The sequence below is a fragment of the Archocentrus centrarchus genome, chromosome 9, assembly GCF_007364275.1.
Source record: "Archocentrus centrarchus isolate MPI-CPG fArcCen1 chromosome 9, fArcCen1, whole genome shotgun sequence".
NCBI classification, from domain to species: Eukaryota; Metazoa; Chordata; class Actinopteri; order Cichliformes; family Cichlidae; genus Archocentrus; species Archocentrus centrarchus.
Window position 1 is genome coordinate 21,603,368 of NC_044354.1, and position 22,113 is coordinate 21,625,480.

At 40.1% G+C, this 22,113-nt stretch overlaps 1 protein-coding gene across 9 annotated transcripts in view; it reads left to right on the top strand.

Annotated features, from left to right (window-relative positions):
* The first annotated feature begins 2,763 nt into the window (after positions 1-2,763).
* The window catches only part of pbx3b (pre-B-cell leukemia homeobox 3b), a 56,905-nt gene continuing 37,555 nt past the window's right edge, over positions 2,764-22,113 (top strand). For 5 of the 9 annotated variants that reach the window (XM_030737948.1, XM_030737952.1, XM_030737950.1 and 2 more), the window contains exons 1-2: positions 2,764-3,104; positions 3,670-3,743. In XM_030737948.1, the coding sequence (XP_030593808.1) occupies positions 2,857-3,104; positions 3,670-3,743 (322 nt within the window). In that variant the 5' untranslated portion in view covers positions 2,764-2,856. Of the gene's footprint in view, positions 3,105-3,663; positions 3,744-22,113 lie in introns of all 9 variants that reach the window. The other 4 variants (XM_030737947.1, XM_030737951.1, XM_030737954.1 and 1 more) reach the window with 1 other exon arrangement.

Below are 22,113 nucleotides of genomic sequence, written 5' to 3' on the forward strand. Positions count from 1 at the left end.
ACAATACCAGCTATGTCTAGTAAATATCAGGCTTTCATATAAAAGATTAAGACACTTAATCAGGGAATTACAAAAATATTAAGAAGTAAGAAGAAAGGAAGGGAGTATTGTGGGAAGCTGCCGTAACCTCTTCTAGTCCCTCTATTGGTCAGACCACACCCCTCTTTGATTCCTGCCTTCATTTTGAGCTCAGCATCACATCTGTAAATCTCTGAAGCTTTAAATTGTATGATTGTGACACTGTTGTGTTGACAAAAATCTGTCCTCAGATAGACATATGAAAACCTGCCAACTACAGTAGTTGTCTCCAGGAAAACATTTTTTCGTGACGATGCACTGACAGACTCACAAGTTGAACACACTGCCACCTTCCCATGTCAGAGTTGCTGCTGGTGTGTATCAGATTCAGACTTAGGTGCTTTGCCTGCTCTTTAACTTAGCGTCATCCTGTGAGTCTATGAAATCCATGTTATCTTGTGAAAAAAAATTATACTATGTATCATGTATGTCAGCCTCTTAATCAAAATCAAAATGTTAAGTCTTTTCTTTTTAAATATATGATTGTGTTATGAGGGCATTAGCTGCACAATAAATAGATAAATAAAATCAATAAATAAATAAATAAAACACAAAAATGTGGTTTATTCTGAGAATTGCTTTACAATAAAAATCAACAGGCCGGATTGTCACCAAATACAAGATTTTTTTTCAAAGATAGGCAGCATTTATTGATCTTATTTTCTTTGATGGTTGGACAAACTGGAGCTCCAGGAGATCACACACAAGCAAATGGAAGCGAATGCAAACTGCTCACAGAAGGGCTCTGTCCAAGTTTGAACCCGGGAGTCTCGCTGTGAGGCACAAGCGCTAACCACTGAACCACCGTGCTGCCAACAAAAAACCCCTTAGCCCTTAATGGCTGCAAAATCACCTTTTCACACACTTATCAACTGGATCTTGCACTTTTCTTCAAAGGTAATAAATGCAATTTTAGTCTGTTTTTCTCTGTTGCTTTTTTTTTTAAGGTTCAGTGAAACACTGGATGGACTGCTTTAAATTATGCAGACACCATTTATTTAGAGATTTCAGTGTTAATCTGCCAAAAGTTCACCATTAAGGCCTTGGTACAACACAAGGCCTCTTTTGGAAATGTGCTTTCTTTTTTCCTTTTTTTTTTTTTTTTTTTTTTTTTTTTTATAAAACTCTGCCCACATCCTTTCCCCTCGACATGGTTATCATTCTTTTTAACTGAAGGGAACCCCCTATTTTTTTTTTTCTCTCTGAATCCATGATCTCGATGTTTATAGTAGAGCTGCACTGTATATTTGCTGCCATTCCTCCGGCTCAACAACTTGTCTGCTGCCATAGCAACTGCGAAGGAGCACAGAGCAGCGCCGCCTGCTTGTGCAGTGGATGTCACTCGTAGCAACGACCAATCAGAAGTTCCCATCCTTTTGTAAGAGCAGTGTGAAGATGGAGGGATGAAGTGGGTGGGCTTTCGGCATCATGCATCTGCCAGCATAGGACACGGAGATCGTCAGTCTTCGTCATTCTCGCCTGGGATTGGTCGAGGAGCTTTACTTTCCAATAATATAAACATGTCTACTGCTTGCCTGGCTTGAACCGAGGCTTACAAGGGACTATGCAGTTCTACATCAAACTGTATAAAAACTCTCATTATGTGTTTGCTTGTATTGTTGCAGAGCTAAATCTTTGTTATTGCTAGAGAATATGCACATAGCTTCACGTGCACGCGTGAGGAAACGAGGATACCCTGCTGCCGCTGTTGCAAGAAAGAGAGGGGACTCAGCCGTGCTTTCATCATTATAATCACCATCCTAAGTACTAGCGCTTAACATTTTGTTTTTCGGTGTTCAGGCGAGAAGTGACAAGAATATAGACCCCTCCTCTGCAGGGCGGAGCGTGCATTTTCATTTCGTATTTTGTATTTTTTTTTTATTATTTTTTTTTCTACCCTCTTCCCTGCTCTGACACGTCTGCACTGAGTGAGTGGCATTGGCACACTGTCAATCGCTCACTACCGCTGCCATCAAACAACATAAAACACACACAGGCAGAGGCTGGAGCTCATAAATTTCAGAAGGGCAAGATATTTTTTTGCGCATCGCCTTTATACAGCGTTGTCTCCTAATTAATTTCTTCTCGCCGTTGCCTTTTTTTTTTTTTCTAAACAGAAATCTCCCAACTTTTTGTACATTTCATATTTTTTGTAGTCACGTTTGGAAACCTTGCTGCAGATTGTGTATTTTTTTTAAATGCTGTCAGTTGTCGCGGGAATAATTTCTGCACATTTATAGTTGACACCTGCAAGCCACAGATTGTTTTATTTGTTTACACGTTTTCACAGCGGATATTTTTTTTTTTTTCCTGCCGGTGCTTCACGAGGAGGATTTGGACATTTTCGAAAGGAAATGCGCCGGGAGTCCCACGAAGAGCGTTAATGAATGAGAGACCACCAAGGACCGTTTCTGTCTCTACCACCCGTCAAAACCCAGAGAAAAGACTGATCGGTATGAGGATTCGTGCGGGATGTGATGGACCGTCAATTTTGACAAATAAGTTTTAAGAGGAAGAGAAAATATTTATGCGTTTTTCTACAAACACAGACACGCGTTTTGGCACTTTGGACCGCGCGTAAAACAGCGACAACTTGGACACAAGATTCACGCTAAAAAAAAAAAAAATTAAATAAAATAACTGCTGTCTATTAAAAAAAAAAAAAAAAAAAAAAAAAAAAAAAAAAGAAAAAAAATTGCGTGTGCTGTCTCTCGCCGAAGAATCAACACAATCGTGCATCTTTCCAGTCTGCGGCACATGTTGTAGCCCATTTCGTATATGAGTTTTTCAATTTGTGTGGCTCAGTGCACAGACTCTTTAGCGGCTACTATGGACGATCAAGCCCGGATCATGCAGTCGATCGGCGGTGTCAGTCTGGCTGGCCACTCGGTACAAGGAGGCATGGCACTGCCGCCTCCACATGGACACGATGGGACAGACGGAGACGGAAGAAAACAAGACATTGGTGACATTCTGCATCAAATAATGACCATAACTGATCAAAGTCTGGACGAGGCGCAAGCAAAGTTGGTTGATTTATATGTTTTATTAACTTCGCCACACCAAAACGCTGAACGCATCATTATTGAGATGTGGCCCGCTTAACTTAACTCCCCAGTGCACAACAATAGGCTGGAGTGGCTTTAATGATAATCTTACTCTGAGGTGTATTTATTGCCTCGCAAAGCTTTAACACAGAGAAAGTTGTCACTGAGGGAACAACAGCATTTTAGTTAAACTGTCTGAGAGAGCACACGTGTTTTTATAAATGTTCATTCATCTACAAAACTATAAGTGGTGTTAAAACACAATTAATGCCAGTGGGCTCATATTATGAATAAAATTGCCACTGAGAGTAATACAGTGGAGTATTGACATTGGTTTTATTTATTAACTGCTTTTATTTTTTTATAACTTGACAGTATATTTTACTAGAAAATGATAACATTTAACAGAAGAGGTCTAGAACATTGCCAGGCATCACAAAGTGTCAGCTTGCAACCTTGAATAATTCTTTTACCTGTTCATGTCTAACATGTGATTTAACAGTGAACTTATTTCACTATTTTATTTTGTCTTATACTGAAACAGGAAACACGGGCTGAACTGTCACAGAATGAAACCAGCACTCTTCAGCGTTCTCTGTGAAATCAAAGAAAAGACAGGTAAGATCTTTGTCTAAAATATTATTATATTAAGCTACAAACTCAAAACTCACAGAGATATATAATTGGAGAATCAATAAAATGGCACACAGGCATTTTTACCTCTCAGTGAGCTGATGACAGCCTGCATCCAGGTTATAGGTGACCTTTGACCAAATGAATCAGTCACTTTTTTAAAAATATGTCACTGTACCATGCAGAAACTCCCGCTGTCACGGAACAATAGGCAGAGTCTTCTTCCTCTTGTTTCTGCAAGTGTGTTTTAAAGCACTGGTTGCTTGGATTTGAACATAAAGTGCGCTCCAGATTTCACACTCACCACCCTGCCAGTGAAGAGGATGGAGAAGTCCCGTAGCATATGCTCTACATAGCTTAGATCACACAGATTTCAGGCTGTAAAACCTGACAACATTTTGCCACACTTTCAACATATAAGAGAACTATTGTTATTTTTTTGTCAAATGATATGACAGGCTCACAAATGAATAATTAGATTGCAGTTGCATGAAACCCTTCCTACAAAGGGGGTTTAGTTAATCTTGGGAAATGCAAATAATAGATCTTCTTCTGGGAAGTTATTTAGATAAAAAGAATAAGAAATAAAGAATCTGATATTTTTTTTATAATTATATAAACTGCGCTTTTTGGTGACTAGGGCTGAAAATCTTAACACCTCTAGTATGCATACACACCTATCCATTTGTATATTATAGTAACAGTTGTAATTGCAGGTGATGATTTTGTTTCATAATTTTTATAGCTTAAACTTTGCTGTAAACTTTGTGTATTTTTTTTAAGTCCAAACCTTTATCTAGAGAGTTTAGTGTTTAAACACTTTCCCCACAGTGTGCATGGGACATATGATAAGGTGTATTTTCATAAATGAAGACAATAGCTTTTTAGTAACAATTTTTTACAGACCAGGCTTTCTAAACAGGTGCTTCAAATAGCCAGTCTTCGACATGTCAGCTATTTATTTTCCTAGTAATATGTATATTTTAAAACGGTAAAAAAAAAAAATCAAAAAATTGAATATAGTAGAAAAAAATGAGCAAACCTGCTGTCTTGTCAGATTTGTGACCTTTGTGTGGTTTATGAGGAAATTAGCTTGAAGGAGATCATAAAAGTTTATGAACTTCCTCAACACAGGTGGCGTCCACAGGGGCAGGCTGAGGGTCCACAGTCTAGCCGAGCTGCTCTGCTATGTTTGTGAGCCTGTTGATTTCAGACAATGAAAGAGACAGAGCAATAAAAAAAAAGAAAAGAGTAGATGCAGATCACACAGGATACCATCGCTGAGGTGAAAGTGTCTTCCAGTACTGAAGCGTTGCTGCGATTGTAGAATGTGGACCTCACCGGAAAAAAAAAAATAGTGTTAGAGGTGATTTTATTTTAAGACTGTAGCAACCTACTTTCCCAGATCAGATTCACCCGTTTGTTTGCTGAAAGTTATAATGGGTCCTGTTTGAATGTTTAAGCTGTGCACTAAGCACAAAGTCATTCACAGGAGTATTAAAAAGTACATGAAAAATGATTTGAAACTGACTCCTTTTGCATGTGCACATGTGCATTTGATAGAGATCCTGGGAAGGGGTGAGTGTGAAAAAGAGATGAGACAGAGCAGGAGAGTGAGAACAAGCCTGTGTGTGCATGTGTGTGTGTGAGCGAGTGTGTGTGCATGGTTAACCTGTGGTTTAAAGTCACAGCCTCCCCCTCTTAGCCATTGACAGAGCTCAGCTGGTCTGGTGGCCTTGTTGACCGGTCTGCTTTTCCAGCTCACAGTAAGCCATTCACTGGCTCCTGTAGCATCATTCACAAGGCTTCCTTGGCCCTTTCATGTTTGTTGAGATGGCACATGGGACTGCTGCCTTTTAGCCACGGAGCCCACCACTGTCTGAAAATGGCTTTTAATAATAAATTTGAAAGTGGTCCAAGAATCATCAGTGTAATTACTGCACACGTGTATCATGTTATCAGGGCTTACTGCATAGTGTGCAGATGATTAGTAAGACTAAGGTCTGGCTTAGTATTATTTTGTGATCAAGATGGTGAAAAGGAGTTAAAATCTGAAATTATACTGTAGTATTTTGGAATGGATAGGTTAAGAAAATGCATTTTCTAGTAACAGCAAGACACTTCAAAGCTTTTTTTTCAAGGTGTTTAGAAGTTTATGGCACTCTTTTAACTGTTATTGTAGAGCTACGGGCACATTTCTGCATTGCTAATGCCCTCGAAGTATTAATTCACTTTGATATGCTAATTAGAGAGCATTATGCAAGAAATGAGATTAAGTGGCAGCATGAAGTCATTTGCCTGTCACTAAATTGAGTGTTTTAGCAGGAAGGCTTTTTTCCTCCAAAATTTCTTGGTTTTGCATTTAGATAAGCTGAATGTGAGATTTGGCTGGCAAGTGTTGTTCTTTGTCCTTTCGTGTGTGATCTTTTTCTTTAGGTTCATACTTTAAAAAAAGAAAAAAAAAATCTTTCATGTTTTTAACTGTTATAGGACAAAGGATACATTCACGCTGTACCTTTTCCCCCCTTAGGCTTCGTGAGGAGACAGTGAATGCATTGAGTGAAAATTGCCTGCGATTTAGATGAGTTTTGCAGTTATGCCTCTGTGCTGGGTTTGTTTTATCCTGCTGGCTACTCCCTTGTCTTGCTCTCTTGCTTGGAAGAGGGGCTCACAGCAGCAGGAGCAGCGGGAGCGGCAAGAATAACAAAGGTGAAAGATTACCTCCATATGGTATTTCTGACCAGGAAAAGAGAGGTTCTGTAGCAAGACTCCTCTTTGATGTGAGGTTTAATCAATAGAAAGAGATTACAGAAAACTATTACAGGCTAAATCATGGAGTACTACAGAGAGGCTTAGCCCTCTCCACAGCTCTCTCAGCTGCGTGGCGCTTCTTTGGCTGCGTATTGACTTGTTGTTTTCCTGACCTTTGACTCATCAGGTTCAGAAATGGGGGGTCTGGAGAGGTAGGGGAGGGAGGGAGAGAATGTGGCAGATTCAGGCTGATGACTGCTGCGATCCTGTGTTAGAGGCAGTGGATTAGGGAGGGACTGCACTCACAGGTTGAGGCGGTGTCGCCGTTTTTGTTGCACATTTTTGATTTGGCTTCTGAAAGAGCTAAACGTGCTTTCATGTATGCACTTCGGCTCGCCCGTGTTATAGTCAGTGCTCAGCTAAGAAAGACTGTGCTTGCTAAATACAGTTCAGGATGAGCCTGTAATTAACCACATGCAAGGCGGACTAAAAGTATTACCTGAAGTAAATAGAGTTAGGACTGAGTGGGTAAGCATTTTTGAATTCTGTAGGGAACATTAATTTGAGTGGTGGCAGGCAAATTTAATGAGGCTTCTCTTCCTAATTGAATTATTGCTATTATTACCGATTTATTATTATTATTATTATTATTATTATTATTATTATTATTATTATTATTATTATTATTATATTTTTCAGAAGCTAAATCAAATTAACTTTAGAAGCTAGGGAATTTTTAAAATTTTATTTTATTTTATTTTATTCTTCCCTTTTTTTTTTTGCTCTACCTCATGGGTTTTTCTTCATCCTGAAAAGGCTCCAGTAAATGCATGACAGAGAACAGAAAGCTATTCAGCAGCAGACACAATTGACTTTGGCTGCTTTTTGTCTCAGAGAGCCCCAGTGATGCGGCTGCAGTGACTAGATAGTGTTGTGCCGAATGGCTTGCGCACAGCTGGGTTCTTGACTGGCTCAATGTCAGGGCCACTAGTGGTTCCCCTTCTAAAGCACAAGGGGGACCGAGGAAGATGTGGCTATTATCTAAGTAGCTCCCAAATACCCTCCATTTCCCCATCAGCAAAGATGAAAAGAAGGAGAGCCAGACAAAGAGGAAAGGAAAAAAAAACCAAGAGTATACATATTGGTTTCATTTGGAAGGGTAAATGCTTTTGTGTTGTGGAGATAGATGTCTCTGCAGCTGTACTGGCTGGTAGCTGCACGTACAGAACCTCAAATCTTTCTTTTTTTTTTTTTGTACAATGATCCAGTGCTGTCCTTCCATCTGCACATGCACGCACCCATCTTGCACACGTCTCCCTCTCTCCCCCTTGAATCGCTCCAAGCGTTTTCTGCGGGCTCCTGCGCGATCAACAGCTCATAATTGTTTTTTGCACATACGTTATGCAAATGAGTCTTTATGGCAACTGGCATAACAATTAGCATCCTCCAACAATATTTTAGTAGGTTAATTGCGAAATTTCTGAATTGTACATCTGAGTTGTTAATTAGGCATGACAGAGGTGGTGAAATAGTTATCTTCAGGCGGTGGCAGCCAGCAGAGGCTGCTTTGGATGCAAAAAGGAAGGATTGATTGAAATTAGTTTACAGCAGTAGGAGCGTGCCTGCTGGAGACTCTTTGCATGCCCCTCTTGCTTTTTGTGGCATCTGTTTGTTGCTGAATGTGAAAACATAAACCAGAAGCAAACATGAAGAAGGTGGGTCAGATTTTGACACCTGTAGAAATATCGCACCTTTGTGTCTATTTGAGGAAATACTTGATGTAAGTGGAGTAAATTGACAGGAATCATACAAGATGTCTTGCTGGTGTGAGTTAGCATGATTTATTTTATTTTATTTTATTTTAATGCGTCACTACAGCTCGACTTTAAAAGATCTTATGACTGTCAGACACATTTAAAGCAGTTTTTTTTTTTTTACTTTTGTAAATGTAACAATATGAAGTTTTTTTTATTTTAAAGTTAAATGTAGCAGGGGGAAAAAAACAAAAAAAAAGTTCGTCTTTGTTATTCAGTTCTTGATTAAAAGGCAAAAGAAAAGAAAGTCAAAATGTGCTAAACTTGACTTCTAATGTGTTGATGATTATGAAAACACAATTTATTAAGTTTTTTTTTTTCTTAGACTCAAATTGATTCTATATGCTTTCAGCTATAACTTGATTTTATTTACAAGTCAGTAAATAAAGTCACAAAGAGACTTTATTTTAAAATTACGCTCCAAGTCTCTTGTGTCATGATGTTCATTACTGTGTCACCCGATGGCCAAGTGTATGTAATGCCATAGAGCTGGTTATTAGTGTAAAAAGCGTTACAGTGAAAGGCTGGTGCAAAGTAAGTCCTCTCTCAGTAATGACTCTGCTATTTATAGGTCCGTATTTCATTAGCTTCAGTGTTTCAGGGAAGAGTTTTCCTCATGGGACAACAGACACCATGATGTTCATTTACTCTGTACACATTACATGTGGACAACTAAGTGACCCATCATCTGTGAATGCAAGAACAGGGAAAGCAGTCTTGAATTTGCTCTTAATTTCACTTTTGCACAAGTGATGTTTTGCGTGTTTAATCTCTTTAATAGATGGACGCCTGTTCATTTTGGAGGGTGTGTATAGGCATGTGTTTGTGTGTGTGTGTGTTACAGGTGATGCAGTTCTCTTGCTAAAGTGACAAAGGAGATAAAGCCACTAGTCAGTAAATGTACACATTTGTAATATCTTGACACCGTAGCGGTCTGCCGGTTGTTATGTGGCAAAAGCGATGTGATGCGCAGTCGTCACCTTTCTTCTCTTTACACGCGATTGTTTTCCAAAAAAAAAAATCGGAAAATGTGAATCTTTGCTGTCTCTTCCTCATTTGCAAGCTTGAAAATGAAGCCCCTCTCCCCATTGTTCCAGATGCCATTGTTCCACGTTTCATACATTAGAATGATATATTGAAGGCAGAAATGGGAAAAAGACTGCAATGCAATGAAATTTTAATCAGCGTCTTCTGCTGCTTTAATAAGGCAAATAATTCTTATTGGCTGCTGTGTTAAGATTTCTAATATTTAATTCATAACAAACCTTGCATTATTCTGCTCTTGCCCTAAGACAAGCTCCACTCTGCTGCCTGCTAAAAGGCAACTGGGGGGGGGGGGATATAAAGGAAGTGCACACCCAGCATTTTTCTTATCAGTTTTGGCATAAATATCACACTGTTTTGATATTGCTCATGACTTCAAACATATATTTAAAACAATTTTAAATAAATGCGTCACTGGAGCTAATGATGGAGAAACTGGGCTGCCACTGCTGGTGATCAATGGACAAAGACTTAAGCAGCTTTCTTTGTAATTTTGTCAGCAGTCAGTTAAGCGCAACCATTTGCCAAGCTAATCATCTTTTTATTTTCTTTAGTCCTTAAAGTTCATTTTTGGGTCTGAAGTAATGGAGAGATGGCGAAGGGCCAGCAGCTAGGTGCTGGCTCATGTTACAGTGAAACGGTGGGACCTGTTTTCGTCTCTCGGTGAAATGGCTTAATTGGTGTCAGAGCCCCAGGGATAAAGGCCTCTTGCTCTGAAACACAGCCACACAGGCCCTGTCTTCCCTCAAACCAGGAGGAACGGCCGACGTCTGCTGGTGAATGAGGACTAAGCCGTGGCATAACAATACCAAATGATGTTTGGGATGACAGAAATTAATATGCACTTGCTCCCAGAAAGCTATGATTAATGACGGCGAGCAGGGAAATGCTGTCCCTCCCTTTGCTCCTCTTTGACGAGGATTGAAAACCAAAAAAGAAAGGAAAAAGGCTGGTTTCTCCTCTCTTTAGAAAGTGGAGGTCATCCAGAGTACATTACTGCTATTCCTCCTTTTTTTTTTTTTTAAGTTTTTCCTCAAGCAGAAGGCAGGAAAATACCGAACACTGGCAGTGAATTTTGGAATCATTCAGTAACATTGTGACCTAGTATACTGTCTCATGGCATGTGGCTCAAAGTCAAAAGAAGACAACACAAATACACGGATACCTTTGCAAAGCTTCTCACCCCCTGGTCATAATTTTGACTCTAGTTAAGAGTCTGAATATTACACTGATAACCAATATGCTTTGTAATGTGTAAAAACAAACAAAAACAACAAATAGCTCACTGAATATTAATAAGTGACGATCTGACAATGTCTTCTTTTCATATAGAATTTTGCACACACCCATCGATTCGAAGCCAAAGGTGTGAACAAAATGGTGGTGTGCTGTTGCCATGATAATGATCTGTATCTGTTGTGTCCTAGGAGGAGATGCATGAATATTTAATTGTGTCTGCTCGAGAGATTCCCCAGACCCTTCTGTTCATTTCTTACTTTCTCTAATGTGTTTCCACCCTCCCAGGTACTTCCTCTCTAAGTAATGGAGAATTAAAGCGTGCATTAAAATGATCTAAATTGCAATGTAAGGGATTTCTAAGGACATTTGTCTCAGCACAATGCGGCTGAAAATTCAAATGGCAAGTTTTGACAACGGACATTCTGCTGACACCGTGTATTTGCTTCATGTTGGCTCCTCAAATAAGCATTTCCTCTGTCAAGGTGATTGATATGTATTAAGCATGCACTTTTTACATCACGGCGCTTTGGAAGATAATGTGGGTGCACGGATATAAGTTTTAAGCAGTGAATGAGCTCCCCTCATATTGATCTATTTGTGCTGGCGGAGTGGCAGGTGCTATACGAAGACTGTGTCAGTTTTGATTGTTTGTGTCAGTGATCTGAGCCGACACTGAGCTCTTTTACTGTTCGTCGCTGCACTTGCTTCCTGTTGATGAATGGCAGCGCACTGCACAGATCCTCAAAAAAACTCATGTCTGTGCTGTCTCACCAACCCTGTGAATCAACCTTGGATCTCAGAGATTATTTATCGCTTGTGTACACTTGGATTTTTTATTTTTTTTTAATTCAAAACTGTGGGACATAGCTAAAATGTCCATAGGGCTGTTTTTATTAAATTCAATAATATAAAAGCTTTCAGTGTGAATGGGAGCATCAGTTGTTGGGGGACAGGAGGTGTGGTTCCTCTCCTTTTCTAAATATTCGAGTTCTTAACGTGTGTGTGTGTGTGTGTGTGTGTGTGTCTGTTGGCAGGAATGCTAGGTTATGGCGTGAAGGTGAGCCTCTGTAAGTATGCAGAGCACGGCGGGCCTCGCACGGGTGCTGAAGGAGAGCATGGAGTGGCAGAGTTAATTTATTTAATGACTGAGCGTCTTATATCTCCCCAGCCCTGATTAGAATCCATGCTTGATGAGGGAAGTGATAGAGGGGAGTGCGCTGCCCCTAGGCCCTAGCACGTACGTTCATGGTTTTCTTTCTCCAGTGCCTATTTCCCCACCCCCCCAAATCCACTGGGTTTTGCTATAAAAAAGAAAGACTTAAAAAAAAAGGAAAAGTGCACCACCAAGTAGGATAATTTCCGTCTGTGTCCGTTGTGATATTTTGTGATTATGTCTGTACATGTGATCGTTTTGTTGCACACTGGCAAGAAATGCAGCTCTGAGGCTGATTAAATGTGTGTGTTTGTGTGTGTGTGTGTGTGGCGTGCTCCGTGATAAAGACGAAGTGCTGTGGAGCTCCATGAACGTGGGAAAGCCAAACAGAGTGTGTCACTTTGGCAGCACGGGCTGTCAGCATTGGGGAGCTGCAGTTGTAAAAACCATGACCTTCCTCTTTGCCAGCATGTCTCTTGCAGAGCCAAAGCGCTGCCCTGTAGATCTGGGCTGGCTGTGGGAGGGAATACAAACATGGAGAGAGGACAGACAGTGAAAAAAAAAAAAAAAAAAAAAATGGTAAGAGCCATAATTGTGAGGAAGGGGCTGCTGAAGTAATGAAATACTTCTTGGAGCTATCATAACTGAGAAGGTGAGGGAGGGAAAGCGAGAGCAGTAGCAAAGAGGGGGAAAAATACTCCGTGGCTTCTAACATTTCCATGAGCCATCATCAGTAATGCCGCAGCAGCCTCACAAACCAGAAATTATTTCTTCAGGCGTCGCTGTCAAGTGTTATTCAAATAACACCGGCCTCACATTTGAATAACAGCCGACATTTTGAATTAATTAATCAGACAAGATAGTCTGGGCCTTTTCTCATTAGTCTACAGGTCAGGCTGGGGAAGATATATGCGCCGGTGATGATATACTTGTCTTTAATAGTGATTTATGGAGATTTTGGATTGTACTCGATTTGTCAAAGGGCCTGGTAGCAGAAAAATAGAAGAGTGTATATTTCATTACCTAATCTTTGATACGTTCCACGATGGTGAAAGATACAATCCCGTTGTGTAGATGCACAGGAAAGCTCTTTTATATTCACTCGTCTTGAGTGAAGAAGCACACACACACACACACACACACACTCAGAGTCACACATTTAATCTCATACTGTAGGCTTCCCATTTTACTTTTCCTATGCAATTAAGCGAGAGCTGTAAATTATAACTGTACCGTACTTTAATTATCATGGTGTAAAAATAGAGTTCCTGTCTTTGAGAGGATTTCATTAACTTACTCAATATTCCATGTCAGCTCGGAGGATCGCAAGATCACAGCGAGGTTTGTGTTTAACATCCTCTGAATTAAGTGTGCTACTTACCTGGATGCTATTTAATTAATAGAAGAGCGAAGGACAGTAGGCTTGCATGTAAATACAGACTCTGTGGCTTCCTGGCTGCATTTTAGCTCAGCTGGCTTGACATTTTATTTGGGGTTCATACTGGGTTGTGTGCGTATGGTCACAGTGAATAAAAAAGTACAGTTTTGAAAAGGATAGTGCTTATGATGTAGTGTCACCTGCTTCGTGGGTCGTTAGATATGAAGACATTCAGTTTATCAACAGCTATTTGTATTGTTTTTAACACGCAGAGGTTTTAATTATCCAAAGCAGACACGCAGCACGTGCAGTATACATCTGTGATTTTATGCTATACAATGTGTGCGTGCGTGCGTGCGCGCGCGCGTGTGTGTGTGTGTGTTGGAGAGTGTCAGGAAGCTACGAGCTGTTGCCATTCCAGTGAGCAGCCCACACAAAATGCACCAACACCAGTGTGACAAAACATTCAAATAAATTGCTGTCAGGCTGCCGAAACACCAAGTGCAGCGATTTTTATCTGACATGTGGAAGACCCAGACATGCAGTCCTGACAAGTAACGCCAGAGCACCTGTGAGAGACGAGCGATAAAAATCAGGATATGCCTGATCCTCGGCATAACAATACCTATCATTACTTGATATTATTACTCTTCTTAAAGAGAGAGCTCAAGATGGAAAGATAGTATGAACGTGTTGGCTTCTTTAAAGTCCGGATAATAAATGATCTTAGACCGCTGTTTGTTTAGACGCACAAACATTTATGGTTAAGTGGACTTATGCAGGCTGATGGCTTTTCAGCAAGTATTAAAATGGCTTTTAGGTTCGTGCAGAAATGTTTGTTTGTTAATATTTTTGGGGCATATTTTTTGTCCAAAGGTTTAATATAAAAAGTGCCGATGTCAGAAAATGAAATTTACTGGTCCAGCATCAGTATTCACCGATGTATAGGTGACTGCAATCAAATGCATACGAAGAGTGCAATGTGAAGATTTTTACACACATACACACACACACACACACACACACACACACGCACACACAATATTTACATTGCACTGTTAAAATGTTTAACACTGTTGAACAATTCTGCTTTTTTTTTTAGTTCATTGCAGTTTAAATAAAATTTAGCGCAAAAATCAACCTGACTGATGCTACTGATTGACTTTGTTTCAGCGCTGCACGCAGCATGGAGGCACAAATTAATACTAAGAGAGTCTGTGTTGCTTCACTTATTTTCATTGAGTCTACAAAATTGACTCAGTAATTCTTAAATCCAATTGAGAAGCATTAAAAATGTGCTTTTTTAGAATCTCTGAGACAAAGGACTCACTGTGCAATGTGCCATCCATTCTCTACTGTATTGTTATTTTCTCCCTTATAGGTTACTAATGAGGAATCGGCCCTCATTATGATTTTAAGGATGAGAGAGGAAAGCTTTTAATTAATGATACGTAAATGGTTCTGAATTGATTATGTTAGAATATCAAGAGAGATGGGTAGAAGCTGTGGTGTAATATATTTTAATTAAGAATTAATTAAAAATGATGGCAATTTTATAGAGGCAGAAAATAGAAGAATTTATTCTCTGTCACAATTAAATCAGCTCTTGATTAAATAAACAGACACATGCTGTATTCATTGAAGAGTTATATTTATACTTTGCAAGGAAGAATTATCCTGAAAATTAAAAAAAAAAAAAAAGAAAAAGAAAAAAAGATCAGCGCAGTATGTCAGTGGTCGACCACAAGCTGGGTTCTCTGGGGTTAATGGTGATTTATCTCATTCCTAATTCATGAGATCCTCCTGGTCTGTGTTAGGTGGATCAATAAAGCTGTGTTTCCTTTTTGAATTCAGTGTCTACAATTAGATTTGCAATGTGGAACACAATTATAAGTAAGACATGAATGCATGTTTTTATCTCTTGTGGCAAGTGAATGTGCGCTCCCAAAAGATATCAATCTGTTTATGAGGTAAAAAGATTTGTGTGAAAAAGATGACTTGTGACTAGACGTGGACCCTTGTTAACCCTTTTAATTGTTATCTGCTTTCTTTCATTCATTCTTCAGGGCATAGGGAAACAGAGGACGGTGCGTTAGCGGTGCGCGCTACTATTAAAGGGAGAGAGGTCTTTGTTTTCTGCTAACAGTGGCATACATGCTCTGTGCTAAACTCCGCGATCAATGGCAGAGAGGCTGCTATCACAGTACTCGGAGCAGGCGTAGCTCAAGGGGGGGAGGGAAGGGGGGTCCCTGGTGGTTCATTTTGATTGGAGCGCAGAGTTTTGTGTTGAAAGGCGAGGGAGAGACAGGCTGTTGGAAGCAAATCCCCCCGGATCAGTTAGAGCTTTGCAACAAAAACACCTTGATATTCCTGGGAACATTTGCTTAGGAAAAAGAATGAATTTAAATAAACGGGCAACGAGAGAATGAAATGATCTAAAGCATTTCTGAAGGTTTCTGTGTTCAGAGAAAGCTTGTGTATCTCCGGCTTAGAATTAATTTAGAAACCACTTTTCAAATCACAGTAAAGCGCTGCAGTGTACAAAATGGAAATGAGTGTAGCTGTAGTGTTTTGGTAATGTTGCTCAACATTCTTAAAAAAAAAAAAGGAGTTTTTTAAACAAATAAAATACATGGTAGGAGGAAAGTGTTTAAGGTGGTGTTAAGTTGATTGTCTAGCAGTGTGTGAGAGAAAGCCTATATTAGCTAACCAATCTAGAGTGGGAGTAAGAAGAAGAAATGCCTTTTATTAAGTGGTGAATGGATTATTAGTCTGACTTCCCTCACACAAGATCACATATAAAGGCTTAGAGGCATCAACAGTCATGTGTGCACACATCAAATGTCTGTGAGCGCACACACAAATGTAAACGCATATGTGACGTGCAGAGCGACACATGTCGAGGAAAACGCACGGGGGCCCAGGTGTGTTCATGCATGCACATACTGTATATATTGCATGCACACCAATGGCTGGCAGAGCATCTTCTTTTTGACACCTGCAACTAGTTGCAATACATCACTGTCAGGATCACTTTCTCCACCCATCCGCATTTGCACGTTAGTTATCCGCGGAGGCCTTCGTCAAAAAGTTGAGCAGTCTTGACATCAGCTCCCTTGTGGGAACCGGAAAGGTGAAGTTGCGCTGGGAGGTGCCATGGCGGGTGTCATTTCTGGCTGTACTTGCTGCACCCAACAGCATTGTAATCACTGCACTGAAGAGAGAAATGATGCTTTAATGTGTAACTACTGTGCCACAATTAATCGCGCAATTGACATGTGAAGAGAAATTGTGAATGGCAAAAGCAAACATCTCGTTTTTCTTGCTGCTCTTTCGCCAAAGTCACAAAGAATATTGCGCTCTCTGCACTACTGTATTTATAAAATGCAGGGAAAGACATAATAAAAAGACAGGTTGACTTTATTGGATTTAGAGCTCCTTGTAGTAAATGCATCTAGTTGTGTAATTGACAGTGAGTTTGGCTGTTGAGGAGGAAGTAGTCGGGGCATGGTGCCTCCTGTGTGAGCTCACAGTGGAGATGAGGAGAGCCTGCGAGTGGCGTTGCTAGTGGTGAGCACCATCAGGTCTGACCACGACAGAGAAGAGGTGGGGAGTGGTGGGTGGGTGGGTGGGTAGGTGGGGGTGGGGGTCAGCATCTGAACTGGCTGATGGGAGCCAGAACATGAAACAATGCCGGGGGAACGTCTGGTGGGTTCGCTGCACAGAATTACAAGCGAGGGAGCAGGCCTGCTGAGGCAATTACAGCTTAATGGGGTCATTTGGAAGGCAATTGCCAGGGGTTAATGTAGTATGGAGAGATGAGGTGAGATTGAAGTGAAATTTTTGGCTAGAAAATGTGTTCAAATGAAAAGGGAGCAGGCAGACAAGTTGTGCACTGATGGGGTGGGAGGTTGATTGGGGGAACTGGAATGCAGGCTTTCACTGCCACACAGAGAGACATTAGGCCTGACCGTTCACTCCGATGTACACCAGTGCAGGCAAATGCACATGTCTGTACAGGTACTTTTGCACTCCTTCTCCTTCTGGCCTCACCTTTCTGCCCAAAACATGAACAAGAGCCCCTCTGTCCCCCCCCCCTGCTTCTGAATACTGTCTGTATTACCCACAGGCATGCCCGGTGGAGGTTTTCCTTTGTCTTATATTACTTGTGATATCAATTCCTGCATTGGGAGCATCAACCATCAGGATACAAAATTGATTTTTTTGTGTGCAATACAGAGAAAGATGTATCAGATAAAATACAAGAGGCACCTTAGAGAACAAGGATAAAAAGGATCATTATGTGCTGTTACGTTAGCCAGTTCATTACCTTAATTGCCCAACATAATCCGGTGTTGGAAGGGTGCATTGGAGCTTTGGGAAGGAGTCTTTGCCAGGGCTTCCTACCCCAGGTCTCATCTCCCTGATCCCCTGATCTGCAGTAAGCAGACTGATCATGCTAAAGCTAAACTTTGATCAAAGCCAAACTTATTTAAGGTCAGCCATGTGAAATCTCCTGGGAGCTGCCGTGTGCGCCGAAGCGGACTGCGATATAGGAAGTAGTACAGCGCTGTGCCTTGCTGCTGCTGCCGGTGACCGTGCTGGATCACTGGACAGCAATAGCATTATCATCAGCCCTTTCAAGTCTTCAGCATTTTTACACGATTATGCTCAACAGTGGAACTTAAAATCATCCACGGCTGGAGATTCCTTGAGAGTGCGTTCTCACTCCCTCTCTTATCCCTCTCTGTCTGTCTTTTTCTCACTCTCTGTCATCTCTGTGAAGTCTGTGTCTCCCCTCCTCTCACTCCCCTCCCCTTCCCCATCTACACAGGGTTTTGGCCAAGAGCCGGCCACTTCACTGAGGCAGATTTTCCCAGGCTCCCTGAAGGCTATTTTACCAGGATTCCCATTAGGTCTTTACCCATTACCAATGTTCCAAATCATTTACAGAAGAATCTATTTATTTTATGCCGTAATGAATTCATTTGACATGCCTTTTCTTAATGAAACTCTTCTTTTAACATGCATATTTCCCCGACTGAATAATTTACTGTATTTTGTATATTTGGTTTGATTTTTATCTGTTACTGTCTCTGAATATGCCCCAAATCATCCCCACAGTATGCTCTCCGTCACAGTACAATATTGCACAATGCAGAGGTGGTGGAGCATTGTGTCAGTGCTGCAGGAAAAACAAGTGTGATGCAACTGTGTTGTCATTTTAGATTGACAAATAGACAGTGGCAGACCATCAGAAAGGGGAAGAGAGTGGAATGGTGTCGCTGACAAACTGCTATGACCTTTGGGGTCCTTTGGCCTCCAGAGTGCAAGGCACATACAGTGTTTACCGCAGGTCAGCAGCAGCATGAACATGTTGGTCCCCCATGGAGAAAAGCCTATTGCACTCATCACACTGTATTGTCAACATCAATAATAAGTCAGATAACCTTTAGTCAACTGGATACATGTTTCCAAAATCTGATTTTTAAATGTCCAGAAGCTGTGCATCTTTTTAGATTGGAAACTGCTAATTGGCTGTGTTAAATATGTCATTTCCGATCTATACTGCTTAAAACCTTTACGTCATCCGAAGAGAAGCAGAGCACCTAAAGCTGGTAGTCACTTCTCTTCCCCCGTATTCCATGTCACCAAAGCATCCCATCAAAGCTCGCCTCCTTCCTGTTGTAAGGTAGGAAAAAAAAAAATCAATGATGCAATCTTTTCTTTTTGGCTCCTCCAATCCGTAATTGAAATGGAAAATCAAATGAACGGCAAGCAGATAATTGTTTTATCAATATTCCCTGCCTGCCCTACAAGGGTCAGTGCAGAATGATCATGAGTCGGGGATATGACGAGGACAAAATGTGAAATTGAACAGCTAGGAGGCAATAAATCAGCCTTGACAACTAAGAGTGACCAGCATGTAGCTGCAGCAGGCAGCTCTCCCTTCAGAATTTGTCCTAAAGCTGTCTACACTAAATGGGGAATATTCATCTCATTATTGTTGCACTTAATATTGCTATCAAATATTATTCCTAGAGTCCAGACGGAAAGTCAAGGTCACCCATTCTATTATTGTTGTCATTGTTAGTGCGTGATATTGAGACTATAATGGAGGGCAATGCCATATGGTCTGCTAGGCTTATGAAAAGACAAAGAATACATTCAGTGAGTTTTTAGAGTTTAGGAAATTGGTTTGCTGTTCGGTTTTCATTTGATGACTAATACTGCCACTTTTAAACAACTAGGAAACCAATAAAAATGTACAAAAACAGACATCAGTAGTGATAAATGTCAAGTTTCATGGTGAAAGAATAGATACACACAAAAAAAAATTTATAAACTTAAATAATAATAAATAAATTAGTACATCATTCAGAAAATTTAAATTAATCACCTGATGATAACAATCCACTGGAAATTAACTTGTATTAACTTAACTTTACATTACATTAACTCATATTAGCTGACATTCTGTTGATTATTTTTCTTTGGTGCTCAGATTCTCAAATGATGTGCTGCAAAAATTTGTTTTTGTTTTACAAAATATTCCACCTGCAATGAGGTTGAACTAAATAAATAAAATAAATGAATTCTTCATATTTTAGATGCTAGAATTAGGCCATACTCATTAGGTCCTTGAGGAGACTGTTTGTTGTGATTTGGCGCTTTATGAATAAAATTGAATTGAATTGAATAGGTAATCTATTAATGACCAATTAATAACCAATAATGCATGCTAGCATTTTTAAAATGTTCTCCTGCATTATATATCTTTAAAAAAAAAAAGGTTGTGCCAGCTTTCCAAGTCTTGTAAAAACTGCAGATAAAACTGTTGCCAAGAATCGACATCTTAAATCATGTGACATCCCTTCCCATCTGGCTCATCCAGTTGCAAGGCATTGACAAAAATATGAAATTGATTTGGTTGACGGGTGTTAAAGAGCCGACAGGAGAATGTCACAAACAATGAATGGTCACAGCTTGGAGGAAAATCAATGACAGAGGTTGAAGCCAGTCTAGAGTGCTGCTTGGCAGCATTACACTGTTCCTGGGAAAGAGCTGTCTTCTGGCCCTGGTTGTCTGATCAAAAGGAGAACTTGATAGTTTTAATGATGGAGGATACGATAAAAATGACAGCTGAAATATGGACACCGGAGCAAAGATTGTTTGACTTCTGTGTAGGTGGAGGCTGCTGCATTGTTTGAAATTCACTTTAATTGCTGCAGAGGGATGATTATCTATATCCATAATATAATGTGCAGTTGTAATGCAGAATCACTGTGACTGTCTATTAACATGTAAAGTAATATTGTTTTCATTTAAAGCACATAGTTCTGCTAGAATGTGTACATTACTGCATTTTAAGTACAACTTTACATCATGGAGATATATAAGTAACACTAGTCCACAGTCAACAGATGAGGGGGAAAAACGGCTCTGTTAGTTTTACAGTTTGGATTATCATCCTTGGAAAAAAAAAAAAAATTGAATTGGCAGTGTCTTTCAAGTGGACAAAGTGATGAAAATCCCCCCTACTTTGTTGGGATTGCAGTTGTAAGCTTTGCACCATATGCTACTTTCCTCTTTAGCTGGGATTATGCCATCATTATTGCTGATAAAAGCTGTTTACTGCCTTGGCTCCAAATCGATGCTCGGGGCGCTCTGAAACTGGCATTCCCTCTCCAGAAGAGTTCATTCCCTGCCAGCTGCTCAGGATTCAACCCCCTTTTGTTTAAGATTTCACAGTTTTTGTAATGTTTATTTTCTATTTAGCCCCCCCATCTCCCCCATAGATTTTTTTTCTGCATTAGCATATGTTTACAATAATTTGACATTTACATTTGATTTGCTTACAGCAGATTGAAGGTGTCTGAGGCATGGTTTTACAATACTCCTGGAGCTACAGTGCTAGATAACGCAGTGCATACAAATAATAAGGCCTGGTTGGAGTCAAGGGTTTTGGTAGCACGGTGCTATCTTGGTACTCAAACTACTCTGATTTTGGAGTAATATCCTAAAAACGCCCTCCTCACAGTGTTACCAATCAATGGCATAATCAGTCAATGCAGACTCAGCTCGACAGCTGTGTTAAGATAACAACTGGTTCTCATGACTATACCGGCCCCGGTGACCTTGTGTGCCTCAAATTAATAATGTAAAATCAACACAAGACAACCACCCCCCTGGTTCCCATGCAGACAATGATGAACTACCTTCTTGCCTTACCATCAAAGGCCACTCAAACTAAGTCATGTTTCAAGGCATATACAATAATGTCACTTTTTTTCCCCTTTCTTTTTTTCCAACTTAGGCTCCATGTCCCTTAAATAATGTCTCTCACTCTTCCTCTACAGCTCTCTAGTACCCAGGGAAATCATACTGATCAATATTTCCCATTTTAGAGGAACTGCAGCAAACATTCACACAGGATTTACTGTAGCCCTCTGTTAGACTTTAATCAAGCTATAATTTAGATCCAACAAACAAAAGGTTCCCTAGAAAATAAATGGAAAGTGTATTTGCAATTTTACAGGTTTTCTCTTTTATTAGGCTTATTTAATATTCTGTTCTTGCACAGATTATGCTGTAGTAGTTTTTATTTTTTACTTAACCTGTCTACCGGTGAGCGACAAAACAAAGGAAAACCCAACAACCAGCAGGTGGCTTAGTAAGATGTTTAACTACCATGTGCTACCAGTAGCTTCAATATGCTTTGGCTTTGATTCTTTGTCACACATCTATCTATCTATCTATCTATCTATCTATCTATCTATCTATCTATCTATCTATCTATCTATCTATCTATCTATCTATCTATCTATCTATCTATCTATCTATCTATCTATCTATCTATCTATCTATCTATCTATCTATCTACCTACCTACCTACCTACCTACCTACCTACCTACCTACCTACCTACCTACCTACCAATTTTTTCAGCTACCCTGTGTGTTGTTCTTTATGCATG